Source organism: Orcinus orca, chromosome 8, assembly GCF_937001465.1.
Source record: "Orcinus orca chromosome 8, mOrcOrc1.1, whole genome shotgun sequence".
In the NCBI taxonomy this organism is placed as follows: Eukaryota; Metazoa; Chordata; class Mammalia; order Artiodactyla; family Delphinidae; genus Orcinus; species Orcinus orca.
In genome coordinates, this window is record NC_064566.1 from 81,587,620 (window position 1) to 81,610,373 (window position 22,754).

At 35.6% G+C, this 22,754-nt stretch overlaps 1 protein-coding gene across 6 annotated transcripts; it reads right to left on the reverse strand.

Annotated features, from left to right (window-relative positions):
• Positions 1-2,721: 2,721 nt before the first annotated feature.
• On the reverse strand, positions 2,722-20,840 carry LOC101290090 (caspase-13). Of its 6 annotated transcripts, none has more exons than XM_012537587.3 (9): positions 20,400-20,463; positions 16,359-16,610; positions 12,011-12,120; positions 10,823-10,996; positions 9,364-9,598; positions 8,381-8,524; positions 7,139-7,248; positions 5,492-5,595; positions 2,722-5,265 (listed from the first exon to the last, which is right to left on the reverse strand). In XM_012537587.3, the coding sequence occupies exons 1-8, from the start codon at positions 20,404-20,406 to the stop codon at positions 5,497-5,499; spliced, it is 1,131 nt and encodes a 376-aa protein (XP_012393041.2). In that variant the 5' UTR covers positions 20,407-20,463; the 3' UTR covers positions 2,722-5,265; positions 5,492-5,496. The 6 variants fall into 6 exon arrangements, with proteins under 6 accessions (XP_012393041.2, XP_012393040.2, XP_033265928.2 ...); XM_012537586.3 differs by having other exon boundaries at positions 2,722-3,322; positions 20,400-20,462; XM_033410037.2 differs by having other exon boundaries at positions 2,722-5,595; positions 20,400-20,462.
• Between the last annotated feature and the right edge of the window lie 1,914 nt (positions 20,841-22,754).

Below are 22,754 nucleotides of genomic sequence, written 5' to 3' on the forward strand. Positions count from 1 at the left end.
ATTCAGCCTATGCCTGTTCCCTGAATACCATATTCATATAGCCAATGTCAACGGGCATCTATTTGAATGTCTGGTAGATATCTCAATCTTGACACTTCAACCCCCACCTCCCATCTACCTCCTCTGAGAGTGTTTTCCATTTTATTCTTACAGTTATTCAAGCCAATTTCATTGTTCCGGTTATTCAGAGTGGAACATGTAATTCTTTTTTTTTTTTTTCAAAACTTTATCCAGTCTGTTGACTTTACTTTCAAAACATGAATTTTGCTCATGACCGTCACTTCTACTCTTATCTATTCTTACTGTCTCACCTTCCAAACAAACAGTATAAACAATCTGTGAAGTTCAAGAAAATACTCTGTTAGATTTTCTATGGGATTCTGTTGGGTTTATAGATTAATATGGGTAGAAAATTGATATTTTTACATTTATTTGTCTTATCAATGATGGTGATCTATCCCTCATTCTAGTCAATCTTCTCTTATATCACTCAATGTTTTTAAAAAAATATTTTTCCACATATACTTTGCAACTATTTGTTTAGAATTTTCTATAAGTATGTTATATTTGTTGCTTTTGCAAAGAGAGGCTTTAAAAAAGCAAAAAGTACTTCCTAATTGGTTGTCTTTTGAATATAAGAATGCTATTAAATGTTGTATATTGACTCAATTCTTGCAAATGTGGGGACTATATATTAATTCTAAGAAATTTTCAATAAATAATGTCATATTTTTCAGGAATAGTGATGGTTTTGTTTCTTGGCTTCCAAATATTTTTACTTTTGGTTTTATTGTCTTGGAAGTCTAGTGCAAAATTGAATTTTTATCTAAAGATAATACTTCAATATTTCTGTACAAGAAAGCTATAGATTTTCTCATATTAAGTGCTATTACTCTGTTCCTTTTTTCCTGATAGGCTTTTATTAGATACATGCTTTTAGATTAAGGGATTGCTTTTCTCTCTGTTTTTCTTTTTTATTATGAACAAATTCTGAATACTATTGAATGCCTTCTAAACTTCTTAAAATATCACAATTTTCCCTTTGATCTCTTATTTTGAGGAATGCTATCATAATTATTTTTATTATCAAACTATAAGTGCATTCCCAGAATAAATACTAGCTGGTTAAAAAATATTAGTAATGTTTCATATATGGCTAGAATTGCTTTGCTAACATGTTATTTAGAATGTTTACATCAATGTTCCTGAAAAATCATCCTGTATTTTTCTAACTTTGCTTCTACCTCTCTAGTTTCATATCAGTTTTGTACTAGATCTTTAAAAGAATTGGAGTTCACTTATCTTTTCATTTTATGGAAGCATTTATGTAAAATTGAGTTTATCAATTTCTTAAACGTTTTGTAAGACATTTGTCTACAGTCACTTGGATCTGTTAATTATTTTTGCAGTAGATATGACAAAAAATAATTAATTTAATGTTTATTGATCCATTTGTCTTTTAATTTCTTTATATATTAATCTTGTTAATTCACTTTTTCTAGAATTCCATCTATGTTATGTATTGTATTCTCTTATGGTTTTTTTAAAATTTATGTTTATCTCTATTTGTTGCACTTTTTTTATCTCTAATATTGTCTTTGTGCTAATTCTATTTTTTCATACTCAATCTTGCTGAACATCTGCTATCTGACCATTCTTTTTTAAAGGACCAGGATTTTTCTTAAGTGATCTGTTCAATTTTTTGTTTTGTTACCATCTCATAATTTTTTTCTTTTTAATATTTATTATTTGCTTTCTTCTATTTTCTAAGTGGTTCAGTATTTTTCTGACTTCTCAAGTTGAATGCTTAGTTTATACTTTTTTCCTTTCTTCTTTTTATATGTGTTTATGTATATTTCATAATTTATGTTTGTATATGTATATACTATCTGTGTGTGTTCTTATTTCCAACTATGTGGAAATGTGTGGCAGTCTTTATGTTATTAGGTTTCTAATATTATCATGCAGTAGTCAGAGAATGAAGTCTCTCCCTGTATATTTTTGAACTTTGGGATGTGTCTCATGTCTCCACATGGACAAATGAAGTCCAGAAACCTAAACATCATGAATCTTTGTAGTGTTAGTTAACCTTACAATTCAAACTTCAGTTAAATTGAAGTTTGAATTACAATTCAAACCCATACAATTTCAGTTTCTCCTTGCTTTGGAGATGTAAGGTGGTACAGTGGTTAATAATTCAGATTCCAGAGCAAGCCAGATTGCCTTGAAATCCTGGTGCAGCCACCTACTAACTGTGTAACTTTGGGCACATCACTTAAGCTCTATTTTCTTTTGTTTCCTTACCTGTAAAATGGTAATATTGCTAGTGATTACTTTATAGGGCTGTTATGAGGGTTAAAGTAGCTACTTATATACACACAATCCCTTATAACAATCAAAATCCTTAAAATAATCCTGACATACAATAATAAATATTACCTATTATGGTTGTACTTGACATCTAGAGAATCTTTTTATTTTTTTAATGCAGTTCATCATGTACTAAAATATTTATTCAGAATTCTGTGTGTATGTAACAGAAGTGGTACATCTCCTTACTTAGTAGCTCAGATGACCATGTGCCAGAATTCTTCTACCAAGATTCACCCTTCCAGAAATTTTAACATTCTCCTCTTCCATTGCTGACACTCCCCAATCTCTTTGCTGTTCTTTATCTAATAATATTTGTCTTTCCAAACAAACATACTCAGTTACACAATCTTGAATCAAAAGCCCAATTTATTTTAGACAATAACCAAATATTTGCTAAATAATAAAATTTTCCTGAAGCTTGGAAATATGCAGAAATCTGGAAAGAAAATAATCAACAAGAAAGCAAATTAACTTATAGATGGGAAGAAAGACACATAGGCATAATTTGCTAAAATCATAACTTACTGAAGAAAAAAATGAACTCAAGCTATGATGTTGGTTAAATAATATATTAGGAAACTTCTTCTGCACAATTCTAGGCCTGGGGCTTAATGAGTGTATAAAGGAGGAGCTGACCAATTTACAGCTCTTGTCTCCAGATGGGCACCATCTCCTTTCACCCTATTGCTGAGGGCAAGTCATGACCAGTTCCCCTTACTCAATGAAGTGCAGATATTATATGCAATAAAACTAGAAAATCCAGTTTGCTTCTTCCACTTCATTTCCATACATCCACCATTTTAACTGAAATTCTATTCTCTATTAGAAGACCCCCCAAAACGACAGTTCATTTGTTTTCATTTTCACTGAAAGACAAAAGGTTAAACATGCGTTCTGTACTGGTAAAAGTGCTTCTTGAAGTTGAAACAGCTGAACTTCCTGTGATTTTCTGAAGAAGAGAAAAAGAACAGACGGTTAAGATAGTGATCCCTGGAAGCCTTCAATCCAACCCTTACTGTGATTCTTCCATATGCTTTTGCCATTTCCCTTGGCTTCTATCTGTGACCTTTGTAGTCTATTCATCAAAAAGTACTCAGAGTGATCTTTGCAAAATCTAAGTTAGATTATATCATTTCTCTGTTCAAAAGCTCTTGAAGGGTTTCCTATCTCACTTAGGATAAAAGATTTTAAAACATTTACATGTGATCATCAAGGCCCATGTGATCAAGCTTCTCACCATTTTTCTGAATTTTACCCTGCCATTTTTCCCACTCTTATTCTCTAGCCAGCTGCCTTCTTGCAGTACTTTAAAAGTCTTAAGCACACATCTGCCTCAGGGCATCCGTACTTCCTATTTCTGGTGTTGGGATTCATTTCCCACTAGAGCCATAAGGTTCACTCCCTTACTCTATCCATTCTTTGTTCTGATTTCAAATCACTTCATTACTTCAAAGCAGCCTTTATTGAGTAATCTATTTATAACAGTATGGTATTCATCTTTTTTTTTTTTTTTTACCTTGCAGTACGTTGGCCTCTCACTGTTGTGGCCTCTCCCATTGCGGAGCACAGGCTCCGGATGTGCAGGCTCAGTGGCCATGGCTCACGGGCCTAGCCGCTCCGCGGCATGTGGGATCTTCCCAGACTGGTGCACGAACCCGTGTCCCCTGCATCGGCAGGCGGACTCTCAACCACTGCGCCACCAGGGAAGCCCCGGTATCCATCTTTTTGTGTCTCTTTAGCCCTTTTTATTTTTTCTTATTAGCTCTTACCACTCTCTAACATATATTAACTTGCTTGTGTATTTAGAGTCTGTCTCCACTCACTAAAGTATGAGCTTTCTGAGAGCAAGGACTCCATTTATTTTGTTCACTGGTACATTCCAAGCATCTAGAACAGAACTTGGAACATAGTAAGTGCGTGATAAATATTAGTCAAATAAATAATTCAATCCCCAAATATGGTTCTATTGGACTAATTAGGCAGTCAAAGCTATTCTGCTGAAGTATCTATGCATTTATTTAGCCAGGGTGTCAGAAACCAGGGGTAGAAGATGGTGGGTAAATATTTCAAGAATTGAGATAAAATTTACTATAAAATATAAACTTAATTATGTTTCTGAGAGGGAGATTAATAATATGCTTATAATATAGTGTGATATAAAGCTGTTATGAGTGAGTAAATAATTGTTGGGTCTAAACTCAATAAACACATTCTAAAATAATTTGACCAAAAATTTTTTGTTTAAGTGTTAATATGGGTGATTGAAGGGGTTTCTGAACAGTAATTAAGAATCTGAGGGGCTTCCCTGGTGGCGCAGTGGTTGAGAGTTTGCCTGCTGATGCAGGGGACACGGGTTCGTGCTCTGGTCCAGGAAGATCCCACATGCCGTGGAGCGGCTGGGCCCATGAGCCATGGCCGCAGAGCCTGTGCGTCCGGAGCCGGGAGAGGCCACAACAGTGAGAGGCCCTTGTACCGCAAAAAAAAAAAAAAAAAAAAAAGAATCTGAGAACTGACTCAGAATGTTCTGTGATCTACACTGTGAGAACAGTCAGAGAACCAGAGTCTTCATTGACACAAACTCTTCCAGGGTGCATTTTATACTGTATAGTAATGGTAGCTCAGTATCAGTAATATGACACCTGCACTCAGAGGACCACAGTCCTGCTTTCTCTACAGTCACCTCTTTTTTCTGTTTTTTTTTTTTTAATCTGAGGCAATATTTGGTAACTAATAATGTGTGTGTGTGTGTCAGAGAGAGAGAGAGAGAAAGAAAGAGAGAGAGAGAGACATGAATATAAGTAATAATGGAAGCATGAGTACATGTCTATGCTAATAATTGTTACCCTGTGTCCTTCACTGTTTATTACTTTCTGTCTTGATTTGGCTTACCTTCTTGGTTGATTGATTTATTGATTGATGATTGTAGAGATGGAGGGGTGGATCCAGATGCATATAAATAAGGTAAAAATTAGCAACTAATCAACAAACTACATAAACAAGGAATACTAATTTACTAATTTGACTACTAAAGCAATAGGCTGTCATTGGTCATTGGACCTCACTACTAATATCACTGTCCCACTTATTCTGCCTGCCAACAAAAACTCTTGATACTTACTATTTTCAATTGCCAGGAAAGAGGTAGAAATATCTTGTCATGGAGAGTCGTTCAATGGTCGGCATCTGGGCTTTAACACTTGGTTTTTCAAATGCTTTTTGTACCTAAAAACAAAAAGAGGTTCTGGCTGATACGTACCTCTTATGCATTCTCAAAATATGTTTTGCACAATGAGCCAAAAAATTCTTCGAATGAAGGGTGCTCCTAGGATCGATGGAACCAAGCCCTTGGACATTCTTATTCCCTGTCACTGCTACCCTACCCCTTAGAAATGACACCTAATGTCAGAATATGCTCTTTATCTCAAAATACACACTTCATGCCTAATTCAAGTCTTTTCAAACTGCATTTTTTTCCTAGTTTCCACTTCTGATCTACAGATCTGATGATTAATTATCCCTTGGTGTTCGTTCATGAAAAGTGGACCTCAGAGATCCTCTATCTTCAAACTCTAACAAGGTTAACTCCTCAATTCAATAAGGTTAAAATCCCAGGATTTTGTCCTTAAAGCCTGAATGATGAGCAATATTCACATTCACCATCAAGATGAGCTCTGAAGTATTTTTCTGTAGACTGATCAATGAGATCCTACTTACCTAGATCCACTATTTCTAATCTCTTCTGAGGAATTCCCTTGAAAGTATGTCTAAATCCTATTCATCCAATAGGACTTAACTTCCTAAGCTCCTAGTCACAGAGACTGTGACTCAGGTTACAATGCAATCTTCTCCAATTTACTAAAGGTATATCCTTCTTTTCCCATGGGAGTGCTATTGTTCTTTATGGTTTTAGTTTAAAAATAACCACACTTTCCCACGTTCTTAATACCAATACTTTTCTCCCTAAAAAAGGAGGGACATTTATTCACTCATTCATACATTTATTTATTCAGTGAATATTAATTCCTCCCTTCCAGCTTGTTGAGTGTTGAACAAATCCCTGCCTTCATGAGCTTGCATGCAAGTGAGTAAATACAGACAATAAACAAACAAAATATATACTGGGTGGGTGGTAGTAAGAGCTATTGGAGGAAAATAAATTAGGAAGGAAGGGGTAAATAAGGAATGTCCTGAGTTGGGGAAGAAGTATCAAGTCTTCCCTTCTGGGCCACTCTATTCAAAGAATTTTTCTCCTACATTCTCTTTCATGTGCCCTAGGACTTTCTCTTTTGGATCCTATCACAACCTGTATCACACACTTTTTATTGTTGTTGTTGGACTACTTATTCAGTACCCATCTCTCTCACAAGAATGTTAGTTCTAGGTAGCCTTATGTCACATATGTCTCATTTACCCCTGTGTCATGAAGATATAAACCATTACCAAGTAGACCATCCAATGTATATTTATTGAATAAATGAAGCAGTGAAAATTAATCCAAAATACTTTCCATTCTTTGAATTTTAAGAACTTATAGCCCATAACACACAAGCTCACATGTTATAATATTTTGTTCTATTTTGATCTTTTGCTGTGGTACATTAACATAGTCTTTTTGTAAATCAGATTTTAAACACATGGATTACAGAAACCAGTACCACTCTACTTTCGTTTGTCTGACAAAAATCTGTCATTGTCACTTGAAAGGCAAATAATAGTAAACTCTTCCTGAACAAATACATGATTAGAAAAGGAGAGAGGAGCTTACCTTTCTAAATACTTCCTCTAGATGACAACACCAAGAATATTTTTGGAAGCATGTGATGAGTTGAGTAATGAAGAGAGAACCTTTTGTGATGTCTCTCCAGGCCACATTATCTATGACGATAAGGAATGGTAAGCCTTGGGCTGTGGCCTTCACCATGTTTTTTTTTTACATTTTTTGTCTTTTAAAACATAGCTTGGGAATTATCTTGACATGTTTAGGGGAAGAACTTACAACCTTTCATTAACTCATTTTCCATAAAGAAGTTGAACTAAAGAAGCAGCTCATCAAAACTGTAGGTCATTGCATAGTGATTACCTTGTATTTTGGGAATTGACTTTCTACTATGTGACTTATGCTTATTCATTTGGCTTTTAAAGGAGGCTTGAGAGATAATTGTAATTATCCCATTTTACAGATGAAAAATAGAAGCTCAGAAGGATTAAAGAATTTCCTCATGTTCACATAGGTGATTGTTTACAGATTATATACCATGATGTCTTTCACAATACAGTGAGCAAAATAAATAAAAAGATCTAATGAAACTTTTGGAGGGAAGGGAAATGTTTTTGGTATAGATAGTGGTAATAATTTCACAGGTATATACTTATCTCCAAACTCATTAAACTGTATACATTAGATATGTGCAGCTTTTTGTATGTTAATTATACCTGCATACAGTGGTAAAAGTACTTAAAAATATGTAAATTAGAAACCCTCAGATATAAGGCTTCTCAAGATGATTACCTAAAGTTCAAGGACTAGATACTGTTCCCCTAATAGTAGGCCTAATAAGTCCCATTGTATCATTTTCTTCTTCCTTTAAAAGGGCATCCACCTTCTTGCTGGGATACCACTCTAAATAGTACCAGATGGGAAATATGGAGAAAATGGCTTGGAGTTGATAATTTTTGAGAAATGGCCATCAGTCCCTAGATCCATAAAACTCTACTCAAAATGTTGAATGGATTTAATAGAAAACTGAATCAATCATTTGTTTTTAACTAGTGTGATGGTAAAGGGATTTTCTTGTATTAGGTTGTTTTAATGGTTACTATACCTTTGTCTGTAAAGTGCAACATATAATAAAAGTCAATTTTTAAAAGTGAAGAATAAGTAAAATATATTCACAGCATTCAAAATTTGCGTCAAATAATTGCTGCCCAGAGCTTATCTTGTTTTTTTAGAATCTTCAGAGGTAGCCTCAGACCCACAAATCCATGTCTGCAATTGAAAGACACATACGTGGGGTTGAGGAGCAGAAAGCAATGAAGTCCTTCTCCACATGGGTCTTGTAAATGGCATCCTCCTCCAGGTTCTCAGGTGACTGTGAAGAGCTGTCTGCCAAGGCTGCTGGAGAGTCACTGACCCACAATTCCCCATGATTTGCTGTAGAGACATCAATTTCCTACACACTGTGTGTCTCCCTCAGTATGACTGTTACAATTGCCCACTTCATTCTTTTACAATGTTTATTCTAACCAGTTTCACACACACATGTGCACACATACATACACACATACAGGTGTATCTCCACCCCACATACAACAGTTTGCCTTTTTATTGTGTTGTTGAGCAACATGCCAATTAATAGTGACAGCATTTTAGAATTGGAAGAACCCACTTGCTGAGAATAACAAAGAAGTTAAAGCCTTATCTGCATAATTTCAGAGCATAGTTATCATTTTATAGCTAAATTATTTTGGCTTTTCATCTTCAAACACTGTTCCAAAAAGCTAAAAGGGAACTGGGAGTCAGGAAAAAACAGCAAAGAAAAATGTCACTGCAATCCCAGTTTCCCTCATCTACTTATTCATTTCCCTTTCAATAATATATGAGAAAAAAAAAAGATACTGCTATCACATAATAGCTGACTTTCAAATGAAATTATTCTCAAGCCAGAGAATGTCAAAATGTCTGTAAAACATTTACAAGTAAAGTTGTCATTTAAATGATTTCATTCCAAGGTTGGAATATTTTTGTTTAACTTTGATTTGAGAATTCTGGTGATCTCCTTCACCACTTACCTTGAATCAAATTGAACAGAAATTTCTCAGCTAACAAAACAGAGTCTCATGATACCAGCCCCCTAATTGGAATTTCCTAATAATTCAATTTAGTTTATTTTCACTGGATGGGGTTTAAGATTGTTTCCCCTAGAAACAAAACATACTACAGTCCTCTGTAAACACCTTTATGACTTTTGGATTTTTCATCTCAGAACTTACCACCTCTGCAGGCCTGGACAATGATGACCTTAGGTTTGTCCTTTAGACTGAGGCAATTGCGGTTGTTGAATATCCGGAAGATGGTGTCATAAGGTAGCACATCTGGGTTTTCATCACTATGCATAGTCCCACAGATCCCATCCAGGATGCCATGAGACATGAACACCAAGAATGTGCTGTCTGAAGATTTGTGCTCTTCACAGGCAGCAAATCTGCACAGCACTGATTCCATATCCTGAAAAAGACTGCAAAGTGTTACTTTAACAGGACAAGCATTAAAATTAAACTGACCTCCTATTTATTATGATCAGTATAAGAAACATCTGTAACGTTCCAATAATGGTGGCTTTACATAGTGGTTACTTGATGATAGTTTTATTTTTATTTCTATAATGGATCAATGGGTTCAACTTTTTGTTCCTTCTGACATTATATAACCTGTCCCCAATACATTTTACATTTGCTTATTGTCGTTATATACTTTCATTTTCATCTCTGTATTTTCTCTCATTACTTAATAAAAACCTTGAATAATAAATGTATCATACCACTTCCCTTCTAAGGCACTCCCCACCATACTTAGAATAAAATAAAACTTGTGACGTAAGTATACTTCTCCCTTCTGACATTCTTCCTCCTCCTCTAGGCTCTAATCACACTGGTCTTTCTGTACTTTTCAAGTGCCAGTTTCATATTAGGTTCAGACTTTTCACTTGTAGTCGAGCCTGCTTGGAATATATTTCATTCACATCTTTCCAGAGTTATCTTGTCTCTGATAGTCATGTGTCAGATCCCATATTACCTCCTCAAAATGTCTTTCTTGGCCATTCCATCAAACATTATTACTCCTCACTCACCAATTTGTTCTTATGTTTCCTTTTTCCTTTTCATTTCCTTTTCACTTCTTTTCAATCTTAGAGACACACAGATACATCAAATCTCTGAAATGTTCTGTTTTGCTTATAGTTTGATCACCCCCCACCAAGTGAACCTAGATCAGTGTGAGCTGGGAACCTTCTGTCTCATTTACAGACCCATCCCCAATGCCAAAATAGCCCCTGGAACAGTCAGGATTCAGTATTTATATGGTGATCACACTCCTGCTAACATTCATTACTCCAGAATTTTCTGGGAAATATTGGGGCTGAATCTCAATCATCCCACTTCAGAATTAAGAATTTTGTGGGTACATATGCCAATCAGTTTTTGTACAGTTTTATGGAACTGAGGATATTTGAAGATCTAAAGAGATATAGATTTCACCTGTCTTAATATTTTTATTTTATAACACACATTCACACACTTAGATACACACACACACACACACACACACACACAACACACACACACAAATGAGACCTATGGTTGTTAAAGTTATTTGCTTAATATTATAAAGTTCACTTGTTAGGAAGATATGTGTTGAATATGTATGTGTTTGGGGTGGGTGAGGGGCCCTTACCCTGGCTGTGAGTTTCTCTTCCACATCCACACTGTAGCCAAGGCCCTCAAGCAGCCCCTTCATTCCCATGATGTCATGGGCTGCCCCATTCCTGAGAGGGAGATGATCAAACTCTGTATTGCATATGATGAGAGCCAGACGAGTGCGGGCCTTTATCTCCTTTATTGGATAGATCTGCAGGAAATTGATATGCAGTGAGTTTGATTTACCTAAATCTCTCTTAAACCCTCATACACCAATCACTGTTGCTTTTAAGGGCTTGCATAGATGTCCTCTCTCCTATCCTGTACCAGAAGACACTGTCTTCTCTCTTTTAGTAATGGATTGAATCGACAATAGAAGGAAGTACAAATTGGAAGGGAATTATTTTTCAAAAGCCCAGACAATGATCCAGATTATATTTGTGATGGTTACTTGAGAATCTTCAGGAGACTAGAACAATTCCTACCCTCTCCTTCTCCTCTTTCTTCTCCACCTAGTCAAATCTTTCTTAACAATCAAGTTTCAGATCAAATTTTGTAAAAACCAGGAGATATTTGCCATTGACTCCAGCTAAAAATAAAGATCCTTTGCCTTGGGTAACATTATTCTGGTACTATTTTTTTTTTTTTTTTTTTTTTTTGCGGTACGCGGGCCTCTCACTGTTGTGGCTTCTCCCGTTGTGGAGCACAGGCTTCCGAATGCACAGGCTCAGCAGCCATGGCTCACGGACCCAGCCTTTCCGCAACGTGTGGGATCTTCCCGGGCCGGGGCACGAACCCGTGTCCCCGGCATCGGCAGGCGGACTCTCAACCACTGTGCCACCAGGGAAGCCCATTCTGGTACTATTTTAATTTATAGTGTTTTGCAGGTGTTAATAATTTTTAACTGGAATGCAAACAATTACTACTCAGCCATGTTATCTTATAAATATTTTGATTCTATGACTACAGCTAAAATTCTAATAAATCCCAAATATATAGGACAACAAATAAATGAAAAAAGTGAGAGACTTGTATTTTATCATAGGGTTGAAAGAGAATTGGAATCTGTGTGAAGCCATGTGATTTCTTCCTGCTCAAAGCATCTATGAAAAAGGAATCCACTGTCCCACCCTGCCACTCTGTAACTAATGCTTTAAGAAATTGTGTAATTAGTGAAAGCAATTGTTTTTCTCTCTTCCTCTCTTTCCTGTACAGAGCACAGTACCTCTTCAGCCCTTTCTTTACACAGTTTAAGAAATTCTTCATGGGGGCAAAGCTTGAGGGTATCTGTAGTTTCTGCTGACTCATCTGGTCCAGTCACGATTTCCTCAGGAGCTGCAGAATACATCGCATAATATAAATTGTGATATCTGACGATGTGACCCAGTTATCACCTAAGAAAACTGACAGAAAAGGGTTATCCTGGGAAAAGATTTTTAACATGTTGGGTTATAGTTGTATCTAACCTGTGTGTGAGGAGACAGATGTATTACGACTGGGAAAGAAGGGAGAAATCCTTGGTAGTAAAAACAGATCCACTCAAAAATGCAATAATAGATTTTGATATTATGAAGAAGACACCTTAATGATTTAGGGTCAAAGTTAGCCTTCCCTTTACTCATGAAAACAGTTTGATTTTTCCAGTGGTTTTACTCTAGGGTATTACTCATCTGTGTGGACTTTCTACTGTCTGTGAGCAAGAGTACATTTAGTAAATATTTATCAGAGTGCTATCTACTAGAAATAGAATTAAGTCACACTCACATTGAGTCACTTTTTTTTTTTTTTTGAGAGTATGCAGCACTTATTACAAAGCCAGGAGATACAAATATCCCAGGGCAGGAGGAGGATACAGCCACAGCACCTCAGACACAGGACAAGGTGCAAACACAGACAAACCTGTTGGGGGACACCTGACCCCAAACACATAGGTTGTGATAGAGTCTTGCCTCCTCCCTTCATCCTGATCTGATCTATGCACATTGGAGAAAAAACTGGTGGGTGGGGGTCTGTTGGGGTCTGTCCCTCAGGGGTTGGACCACTTGATTTCTTGGGGATGGAGCTGAGGTCAGATCTCACAGGTTCTGCCTTCCTGTGCTTTTAGATGCCTGTTGCTCTTTCCTGACTTGGCCTCAGCTGCAGGTGGGGAGGGCACTGCAATTTAAAATTTTCTAATGTCCACATTGAATATAAACAGACAGAATCAATTAATTTAACAATATATTTTGTTTAACAATATATCCAAAATAGTATCATTTTAACCTGTTACTAGCCACAATTTATGCACTTAAAAGCCACGTGTGCCCAGTAGCTATCATATTGGGTAATATGACATCTCAAGTCCACTCCTAATTCACACAACAAACACAGACACATACACACTCAAATACTTAATAGAATCCTAAATCCGGTACCAACCAGGTATTATTTTTTCAGCAACCTCAGCGTGAATTCTTAACCTTTCCGGAGGAGATAGGCTTCAATGATTCACCGAGTTGTGAAATCAGCTATTTAAAGTAGAAATGCTATGCATTAATCATAGTATTGCATCCAGTGTCGAAGGTACAATTTTTTTGTCAGAGATGCTACATTACTCTGAATGTCCTTGCCTCCAAAGTGCTGAATAACCAGCCCTAAATTTTCAACCCATGTTTTAAAATGTGAGGAAATAACTTCTCCTTGTTGGAAATGAGAAATGTAATATTTTCTGAAACTGTTTGGCCTCATTTGACTAAGATTGTGCAAGAGACTGGGAAAGTCCAGAGCCCTCCCTTGGAGAAGGAAGGAAGAGATTCCTCATAAAAAAAATCAGAAGAGGTTTATCAAGACCTAACATAACAAGGTTTTTGTCTATGAAAGGAATAAACCTTTATGTTCATTTACATGAATGAACCAAGACAGTCTCTTATTTTATTTTATTTTAATTAGAAAGGCAATATTATCTTCTGTAAATTTTTCAGTTTTTAAACTTTATAATTTTTTTCAATTTCATTTATTTGTTTCCATTAGTTTTTAAATAATATTTTTTTATAAATGTCTTTCTAAAAAGTATGCTAAAAATGTAAGCTCTGGAGATACAGCAAATGGTATGTCTTTAAGTCTACCAAACTGTCTTAACATTTATTTCTGTAGATAAAGTACTGACACATACTCTCCTTTCCTACTGCAGAAGATTCTGCCAATGTGAAGAAGTCCAGGGTCTTGGGATAGTCCCTGGTCAGAGGGTATGTTTTGTCATTGAAAGTCTCCTGTTTCCAGGTCATTGACAAGTTTGGTGTACTCTTGAATTTAATAAATGTCATCTCCTAATGACCATTATATGTCTATATATAGATACACTATTTACAGAGAAAACTGAAAATTAGACTATCTTATGTCTAATAGTAAAATTATCATGAAACTGAATCATTTCATTACAATGTAATATAGTGTAGCCTGCTGTTCAAAAGGAGTACCCATGGACCTGAGAGCACAGCAAAAAGAAATAAGAAAATAAGCAGATTAGATAAAAACTTTAATATCTGAGTTTTATCTGTTACCTAATGAAATGCTCAAGAAACCCCTTAAACTGAAACAAAACTAAAGATACTGATATTAGATAAGACAAGTCCTTCTCCCTTGGCAAGTAGGAATTTGAGTAATTATCTCTCTGACTGAATAACAGTGCTTGGCACATAGTATGTACATATACTGCTAAATAATTGAAACAAATAGCTTAGATTCTTCCTATCCCCCACTCCATTTCCTCAGTATCTCATTAAGAACCCTCTGAATTATATCCATGCCCAAAAGGCCTGGCTAGGACTTTTACATATTCTAATAGCCCCACTCACCAAGCTTCCTGTTCTCCTGGGCCAGTATACTCTAGGTGTCCTGAGATTCCTCTGGAGGTTCCATGTACAATAGAACTCAGGGGGCTACTGGATACTTCATGAAACGGTCTATACCTGCCACCTGCCTGCCACAGACTCTGCTGATGGGATAGGTTATTTCAGTTTAAGGTTCATTCTAGTTCCTGGGGTTGCTAAAATCATTTTGAAGTTCCCCTTATTTAAATTCTGATTCCCATTTGTTGAATTATCTCTGATCTTGTTTTTATTTATTTTATTTTATTTTATTCTATTCTATTCCTTTATGGCTTATTTTAGGATATTGAATATAGTTCCCTGTGCTATACAGTAGGACCTTGTTATTTATCCATTATATATGTAATAGTTTGCATCTGCTAACCCTAAACTCCCAATCTATCCCTCCCCCACACCCCTCTCCCTTGGCAACCACAAGTCTGTTCTCTTATTTTGTTTTTAAATCCAAATTGTTTTTATCCCATCCCAGGTTTAAGAGAAAGTAATAAACCTGCACAAGGACCAAATTAAATGTTAATGATAACATAGCCTAGGCCACAATCTTGGACATCTATTAGACTAGTGTATAATTCCTGCTGGTGGGAGTGTCCCTTCTCCATAGAGAAGGGATTATTGAAAAAGCTTATTTGCTATAGTGAGGTCTCTACAGTTATGTTGCATGTTGTTTATTATTGCTTATCATTATTGATAAATGCTAGTATTCAGGCTGGAATTTTAGGTTAAACTCTATACCAAATTGAGTCCATCACTGGTGAACTTGGATCTGAGGATATTTAGACTCTAGTAATATTCATAATTCATTTAAAGTGAAGTTTTGAAAGATGTTAATATATTGGACAGTTTATATTGAATAAGTATTCTCCTGATCATATTTTGTAACTCACAGAAATGAATAAGCACAGTAAACATTTAAATATTATAAGCTAAAAATAATTCTGGTAACTAATATTTATTACATGCATGTTCTTCATTTGCCTATTCATCCTATATTCATTACATGCCTGCTATGTCTCTGGCACTCTGCTAAGAGCTATTATTCATTGGTGAAGAAAACATTTGTGATCTGGATTAAGAAACTCAGTGGATTATAGTCCTGTCTAATGAGATAAACAGGGGAAAGAAGTGTAATAGATTTGATGTGGAGAATAAAGTGTTTCATTTTATATATCTTAGCTTTGTGAAGCCAGTGGAACCTTCAAGTGGAAATGCTGAATATGCAGCTAGAGCTAAATATATCTGGAGTTCAGAGGAGAGTTCCAGAAAGGAGCTAAAATATTAGGAATTGTCAATCTGTGTCTGCCATTATGTTCCTAGCTTTACAAAGCCTGTGATGAAGTGACTGAAATTGTCCCCATTTCACAGATGCTCATACTGATGCTTAGGGAGGTTAAGAAACTTGAATGAAGTCACATAGTGTCCAAAGTGACAGAAACCTGAGTTCAACTCCAGGTATCCCTTACTACAAAGTCTCTACAATTAACGATCTCTATGATCAACCTAAACACAAGGACTCAACTTCTAAGCTAATTGGAAATTAGATACCTTCCCACAAATGACAAGGTGGCCTCTAAAAGGACAATGATAGGTTTAGTGAAAATTATACTTTAGTAATAGGAGGATGGGGAACTTAGAGGACAGTGGAGCAGCCTTGGAGCCAAGTAGATCTGAAAAATTTAAGATATCCCTTGAAAATAATTCCAGTCTTACGTTTTATACTGGTGGAATTTTTGTCTATGTTTAGGAAGGTTTGAACAAAGATTTGACCTGCTTCATGGCGTTTCTGTTGCATACAGTCCACCAAGACCCGTGCCTTGTCTTCAAGCTTGGCATTATAAATTTTTTTCTTCTCCTCTTCCTCCAATTTCAGGACATTTTTTCCCACCAAGTCATCCAAAACGCCAGTAATGAGCTCTTTGCCCACAGATTCCAAAATCTTAAGTGGGTTTTTGTTGTGTGTGTCTTCTGTCAGAAATACAAAGCTTCCTTTTACTTGATCTTGTCTCAATAAAAAATTCAGAATTGAAAATAATCTGATGACTGATCTTTCAATATGGTAGATCAATATGACACCAGGTTAATATATTACTGTCTGGGATAATTAGAACTTTTGTGGGTGATTAAGGAAGTCAAATTAATAAGTATTTTATTGTAATACCACAGGTATTATTTGAATGGATAGTGCATGGGAAGGCAGGGTATCTCATCAATACTTAATTAAATCTACAAAGACAGTTATAAAGTTCATCTAGATATAAAGATAGTCTTGACACAAAATGACATATTCTAAAAAAAAATGCACCAAGACATTGAACAAGAACTTTGCCCCAGAAGCACCAGCCTCATTGTTCATGTTGTCTTGAAGTATCCTTTCAGTAAATGTTTATTGGGCAAATATTATGAGAAAGAAACATGGACATTACAAAGCATGAATAAAAAGTTACCCAATATCAGTTCATTTAATAACAGCTAACATCTATTATGCATTTAGGATTTAAAAAGAAATACATTTAAAGCAATATACAATATTTTTATTATTTAGAAGTCTCTGTACTAAATACTTTATAAATATTAATATGATGGACCCTCACAATAATCCAATGAGATGGTTAATATTTTCCCTATTTTACAGATCATTTAAATAAAATGCCCAGATCACACAAATTAGGATTCAAATTCTGTTCTTACACCATATTCTATAAAGTTAAACATAGTACAGCTTCAGTAATAATAGTTGATATTCATTGAGGCCCCATTGGTCTCAAGTGCTTCATATGAATCTTATAAGTTAAAGTTAATAAAAATTCCATGTAACATGTATATTAATATTTCTATTATATAGTAAAGGAAACAGACACAGAGAAGTTAGTTAAATATTTGATCCAAATTGTGTGAATAGTACACCATGTTTAGTAAGAGGGTAGGAAGGGATTCAAACTCAGGGGTTCAGAATCGACTCCCCACTCAAATCATCAAACTACTTTACATGATACTTGGTAAAGAGTTACTTAAGAGAATAGAAAGTGATTCAGGGACTCAGAAAAGACTGGGTAAATTTCTGCAGATGAGGTCACAAAATGCTTCTTCTTAGAAAAGGTGGCAGAAACACTGGTCTTACACTAGAGTATACACATGTCAGAACAGAAAGATTGAAGAATTATGAACAACATGCAGGTTAATCTATGAAATGTTTACTCTGACTGAATTCTGGGTTTCTATTTTATTTATTTCTGCCTTCAACAGGTTGAGTGTTGACTGAATAAGTGGTACTGGGAGAAATATGGTAAACAATAAAACCAAAGAATGTTTACTTTACATCCTCTTATTATCTACACATTCTCATGTCTTCAGTTATTAGCTTTAAATAATAAATAAATTATCCCTGAATTTATAGATTCAGCCCAAAGGTGGATCCCCAATTTGAGGCTCATATATTCATCCCTTCTCTGTATCCCACAAATTCATTACACTCAACTTTTAAAAAGCTGAACTTCTCATTTTTCATCACCTTCTTCATTCCCTATATGTACTAGTTAATGGTATCTTACAGTCAAGTACACCAAATCAGTAAAAGTTGGTGATACTGAACCTCTTCTGCTTTCTTTGTATCTTATTTTCCATCTCACTTCAAACTGTATTGATTTTATCTGCTATATATTTGCAGAATCTGACTACTTCTCCCTCTCTAACTGTTTGATACTCTAGTTCAGGCCAACATCCTTTCTTGTTTAATTACTCTAAGAGTCTGATAAATCTACTCTTGTCCCCTTCTAATCTGTTCTTCTCAATGAAGCAAAGTCAGTGTTCTAAAAATCTAGACGTAACCATGAAATGTCTCAGCTTAATCTAATCTAGGTCTTCTCATTCAGCCTCATCCTCTGCTACTATACCCACCTTGCTCATTACATTTTAAACTCTTTACCTTTCTTTCAGGTTCTACAAAGCCTTTACTTAGGGATCCTTATGTGTACAGTTTCTCACACCCAACATTCCTTTCTATTTCTCAACTGCTTCCTGTTTATCTTCAGGTCTCAGATGACATGGCATTTTCTTTAGGAAATTCTCCCTGATGCTTAAGACTAGACTGAGTGTCAGAGCAATATGCTCCCAGAGAAACTTGTTTCTCCCTAAGCTAACATTTTTTTCCTTATAGTTGTTAATTAGTTAACAATGGCAACCAAACTCATTAGTTTATGTTTATTGAGTCACTTTACTTGTTTTGTCTACCGCTTTTCAGTTTATCATATCTATTATCTAATGATGTCCTGATTCCAATTCAATAACAAGTAAGGTCATCCTGCCTAGCTAAAGAGGCAGCCATGAGTGTGAATTTAATGTACTACTCCCCAGTCAAATGCTGTATGAGCACCATGAAGAAGATAAGAAAACAGTCAGTCCTTACATTTTAGGAGCTTAAATTAAATGTGTGAGATGAGACAGAAACCTTGGAAAGAATTACACTACAGGGAAAATAAGAAATAAAGAAACACAATAGCAAGAAAGTGTGAGCGGGGGCGGGGGGGGAATGCAAGTAAATGTTTGTTAATGAAGCTGAAATCATGCTTTAGAGAGATTAATGGTAAAGTGAATAAATATATTTTGAAAGGTAGGAAAACCTGTCTGACAAGTTCAGACATTTTTTAAAAGGCAATACAGAGCCATTGTATGTTCCTGAGTAAGAAAATTGCATTTGTAAATACCTAGAAGGTAAGAACTGAAAGATAAGGATCTGATCATCTTTCCTAACAATGCTAATCTGCAGACAAACCTAGTCCAGCTACATAAGAATCATTTGTAGATCTTTAAAAGATTATAAATGCTTACAGTCTATCCATGGTTGAGTAATTCGGGGTTATGAAGGGGGAAATAATCTAAATTTGTTAATGTCTACAGATTATTTAGATTTGTTGTAAGGTTTAGAAACCACTGATCTAGTTGAACCTCTTCCTTTTCAAATGAAGAAAATGAAGCCAAAGAAGTGATATATACACTAATATGTATAAAATGGATAACTAATAAGAACCTGCTACATAAAAAAAAAATAAATTAAATAAAATTCTAAATTCAAAAAGAAGTGATATGATATACCTGAATACTAGCTACATAAATAGCCAATGATTCCATCTCTTATACTTTCCAGTTTCTGTGTGTAAGATATGTGACCTGAAAGCAGTATGCAGTATGGATAGGAGGGTTAAATCCTGGAGAGAGGGAGACCAATTAAAAACTGTGATAGCAATCCAAGAAATACTGTGCTAGAGTAGTTAGCACCACAGCTAGAATGGGAGGAAAATGTAGTTACTTTACAAAGACAAAGAGCATAATTCAATATAGGATATAGTAAGGGGGGGTGGGAATTCAAAGACTCACTTATCTGATTACGGGGACAATTTTATGGAATCAAGAGGAAGCTGAGAAGATTTCAGAGTGCATTTAGGAATTTTCAGAGTTTTCTCACACATAAATAACTTACTCTATTTGTCTTTATCCACCCTTCACTTTGATTACCAGGAGCTGCAAAAAAGGAAATAACTTCTTCCTGGCTCTGAGATAATCTGGACACCATACTCTCCTTCAGCATCTCCGAGACAGTGTCCCCCCGTTCAAGTTACACAGAGCTAATAAGGAATTTAGTTTGCACAGGATTGGCTCACTTCCCTTTTGTATATTTCTTCCTGTCACAAAGCAATTAATAAGTGTTTTCTAAGACCCAAGTTCCTGACCCTCAGCTAGGAAAGGACCCTTACTCACCAGCCATATGTAACAACCGTAGTCCCTTCCTGATGCCTTGAGAAGAGCACAGGCTTGAAAATGAAAGTTACTGGACACTTCCTCCATTCAGGGGGCGGGGACTCCTAATCATAGATTGGGAAACTGCTGCTCAGAACTTCTGCGTTCACTGTCAGGAAGTCCCCTGTAGTCAGCAAATGGATTTCCCAGTCCTTTGGGAAGGATTACTTCTTCCTTTTGGAAGAAAAAAAATGAACTGACAAAATATTTTCCAACCTATGTTGGAACCTCTGACTGTTTTTTTCCCTCATTTTCTTTTTCTTTCCTCATTGCTCCACACCTCGTTCTCTCTGTCCTTCTGCTTCTGATCTCTCATTATTTCTCCTTTGCTCAGCTACTAGTGCAAATCATGAGAAGTTAAAACTAACAGGTTCCCTTTCATTTCTGGATAAGGATTACCCAAATAACTTTAGTTTCCTGTTTTAACTGTGCTGATCATGGTGGTATTATTCCCTCTCCATCTCCCTATCATCTTACACTTTTATTGGAAATAAGTTCTGAACCCTTGTCTCCATTCCTTTCATGATTTTCTTTAACTGCCTAAGCTTCCCTTAACATTTAATTTTTACTGAGGGTGACTATTCACCTCCCTTTTTGTTATATTCTGAACAAAGACTGACCATAGAAGTAGTCTCAGGCTGTAGTAGAATGATTGTGTGATAGTACAAAAGATATATATCCAGAAGAACTGTTAGTGAAAGGGAAAAAAAAAAAGACTATGAAATGCTCAACTTGAAGGTCTTGAAAAGGTCAGAAATTCTAGGTCCATCCATGCTGCTGCAAATCATACTAAGTGAAGTAAGTCAGACAAGAAAGAAATATCATATGGTATCACTTATATGTGAAATTGAAAACAAATGGTACAAATGAACTTATTTACAAAACAGAAATAGTCACAGAAGTAGTAAACAAACTTATGGTTACCAAAGGTGAAGGGGGGTGGGAGGGATAAATTAAGAGATTGAGATTAACATATACACACTACTATAGATAAAATAGATAACTAATAAGGACCTACTGTATAGCACAGGGGACTCTAGTTAATATTCTGTAATAACCTATATGGGAAAAGAATCTAAAAAAGAGTGGATATATGTATATGTACACCTGATTCACTTTGCTGTACACCTGACACTAACACAACATCGTAAATCAACTATGCTCCAAAATATATATATGTATGCCAATTAAAAAAAAAAAAAGTGTATTTTTGACAAGTCCAAAAAAAAAAAAAGGACAGAAATTCACCTTCATTGTTAACGGGTTAGGATTAGAAAAGGCTCATATTTGCAAGTAAAAGAGTAGTTTTTCCAGTTCTTCCTAAGTCTAACCTTGCTAAGTAAAAACTTCACCCCAAACTCATTATCTGTGCACCACACAGGGACATTGTTTTGCATACAAGTCACCCTAGCATTTATTCATAGGGTGTCATGTACTGTCTGCTGATTGTTTCATGTTTGTTGACTGTCCCATCTTATCAATAAGACTGTAAACTACTATGTACCTAGAGTTGAATCAAATTACTTTGTATATTGAAGAATCCTTGTATCCCTGGGATAAACCTCACTTGATCATGGTGTATGATCCTTTTAATGTGTTGTTAGATTCTGTTTGCTAGTATTTTGTTGAGTACTTTTGCATCTATGTTCATCAGTGATATTGGTCTGTAATTTTCTTTTTAGCGTGATATCTTTGTCTGGTTTTGGTATCAGGGTGATGGTGGCCTTTTAGAATGAGTTTGGGAGTGTTCCTTCCTCTGCAGTTTTTTGGAAGAGTTTGAGAAGGATGGGTGTTAGCTCTTCTCCAAATGTTTGATAGAATTCACCTGTGAATCCATCTGGTCCTGGACTTTTGTTTCTTGGAAGGTTTTTAATTGCAGTTTCAATTTCATTACTTGTAATCAGTCTCTTTATATTTTCTGTTTCTTCCTGGTTCAGTCTCAGAAGGTGTACCTTTCTAAGAATTTGTCCATTTCTTCCAGGTTGTCCATTTTATTAGCTTACGGTCGTTTGTAGTGGTCTCTTATGAGCCTTTGTATTTCTGCAGTGTCAGTTGTAATTTCTCCTCTTTCATTTCTAATTTTAGTAATTTGAGCCCTCTCCTTTTTTTTTTTTCTTGATGAATCTGGCTAAAGGTTTATCAATTTTGTTTATCTTTTCAAAGAACCAGCTTTTAGTTTCATTGATATTTTCTATTGTGTTCTTTGTATCTATTTCATTTATTTCTGCTCTGATCTTTATGATTTCTTTCCTTCTACTAACTTTGGGTTTTGTTTGTTCTTCTTCTTCTAGTTGCTTCAGGTGTAAAGGTAGGTTG

What these genes read in the sequence shown, in the direction of transcription:
- LOC101290090 (XM_012537587.3), bottom strand. An exon ending in GTAAAGAAAGGGCTGAAGAG is followed by an intron (nt 10,997 to 12,010) that starts GTACTGTGCTCT and finishes AATTTCCTGCAG; the next exon opens with ATCTATCCAATAAAGGAGAT. An exon ending in TGTCCAGGCCTGCAGAGGTG is followed by an intron (nt 8,525 to 9,363) that starts GTAAGTTCTGAG and finishes ATGTCTCTACAG; the next exon opens with CAAATCATGGGGAATTGTGG.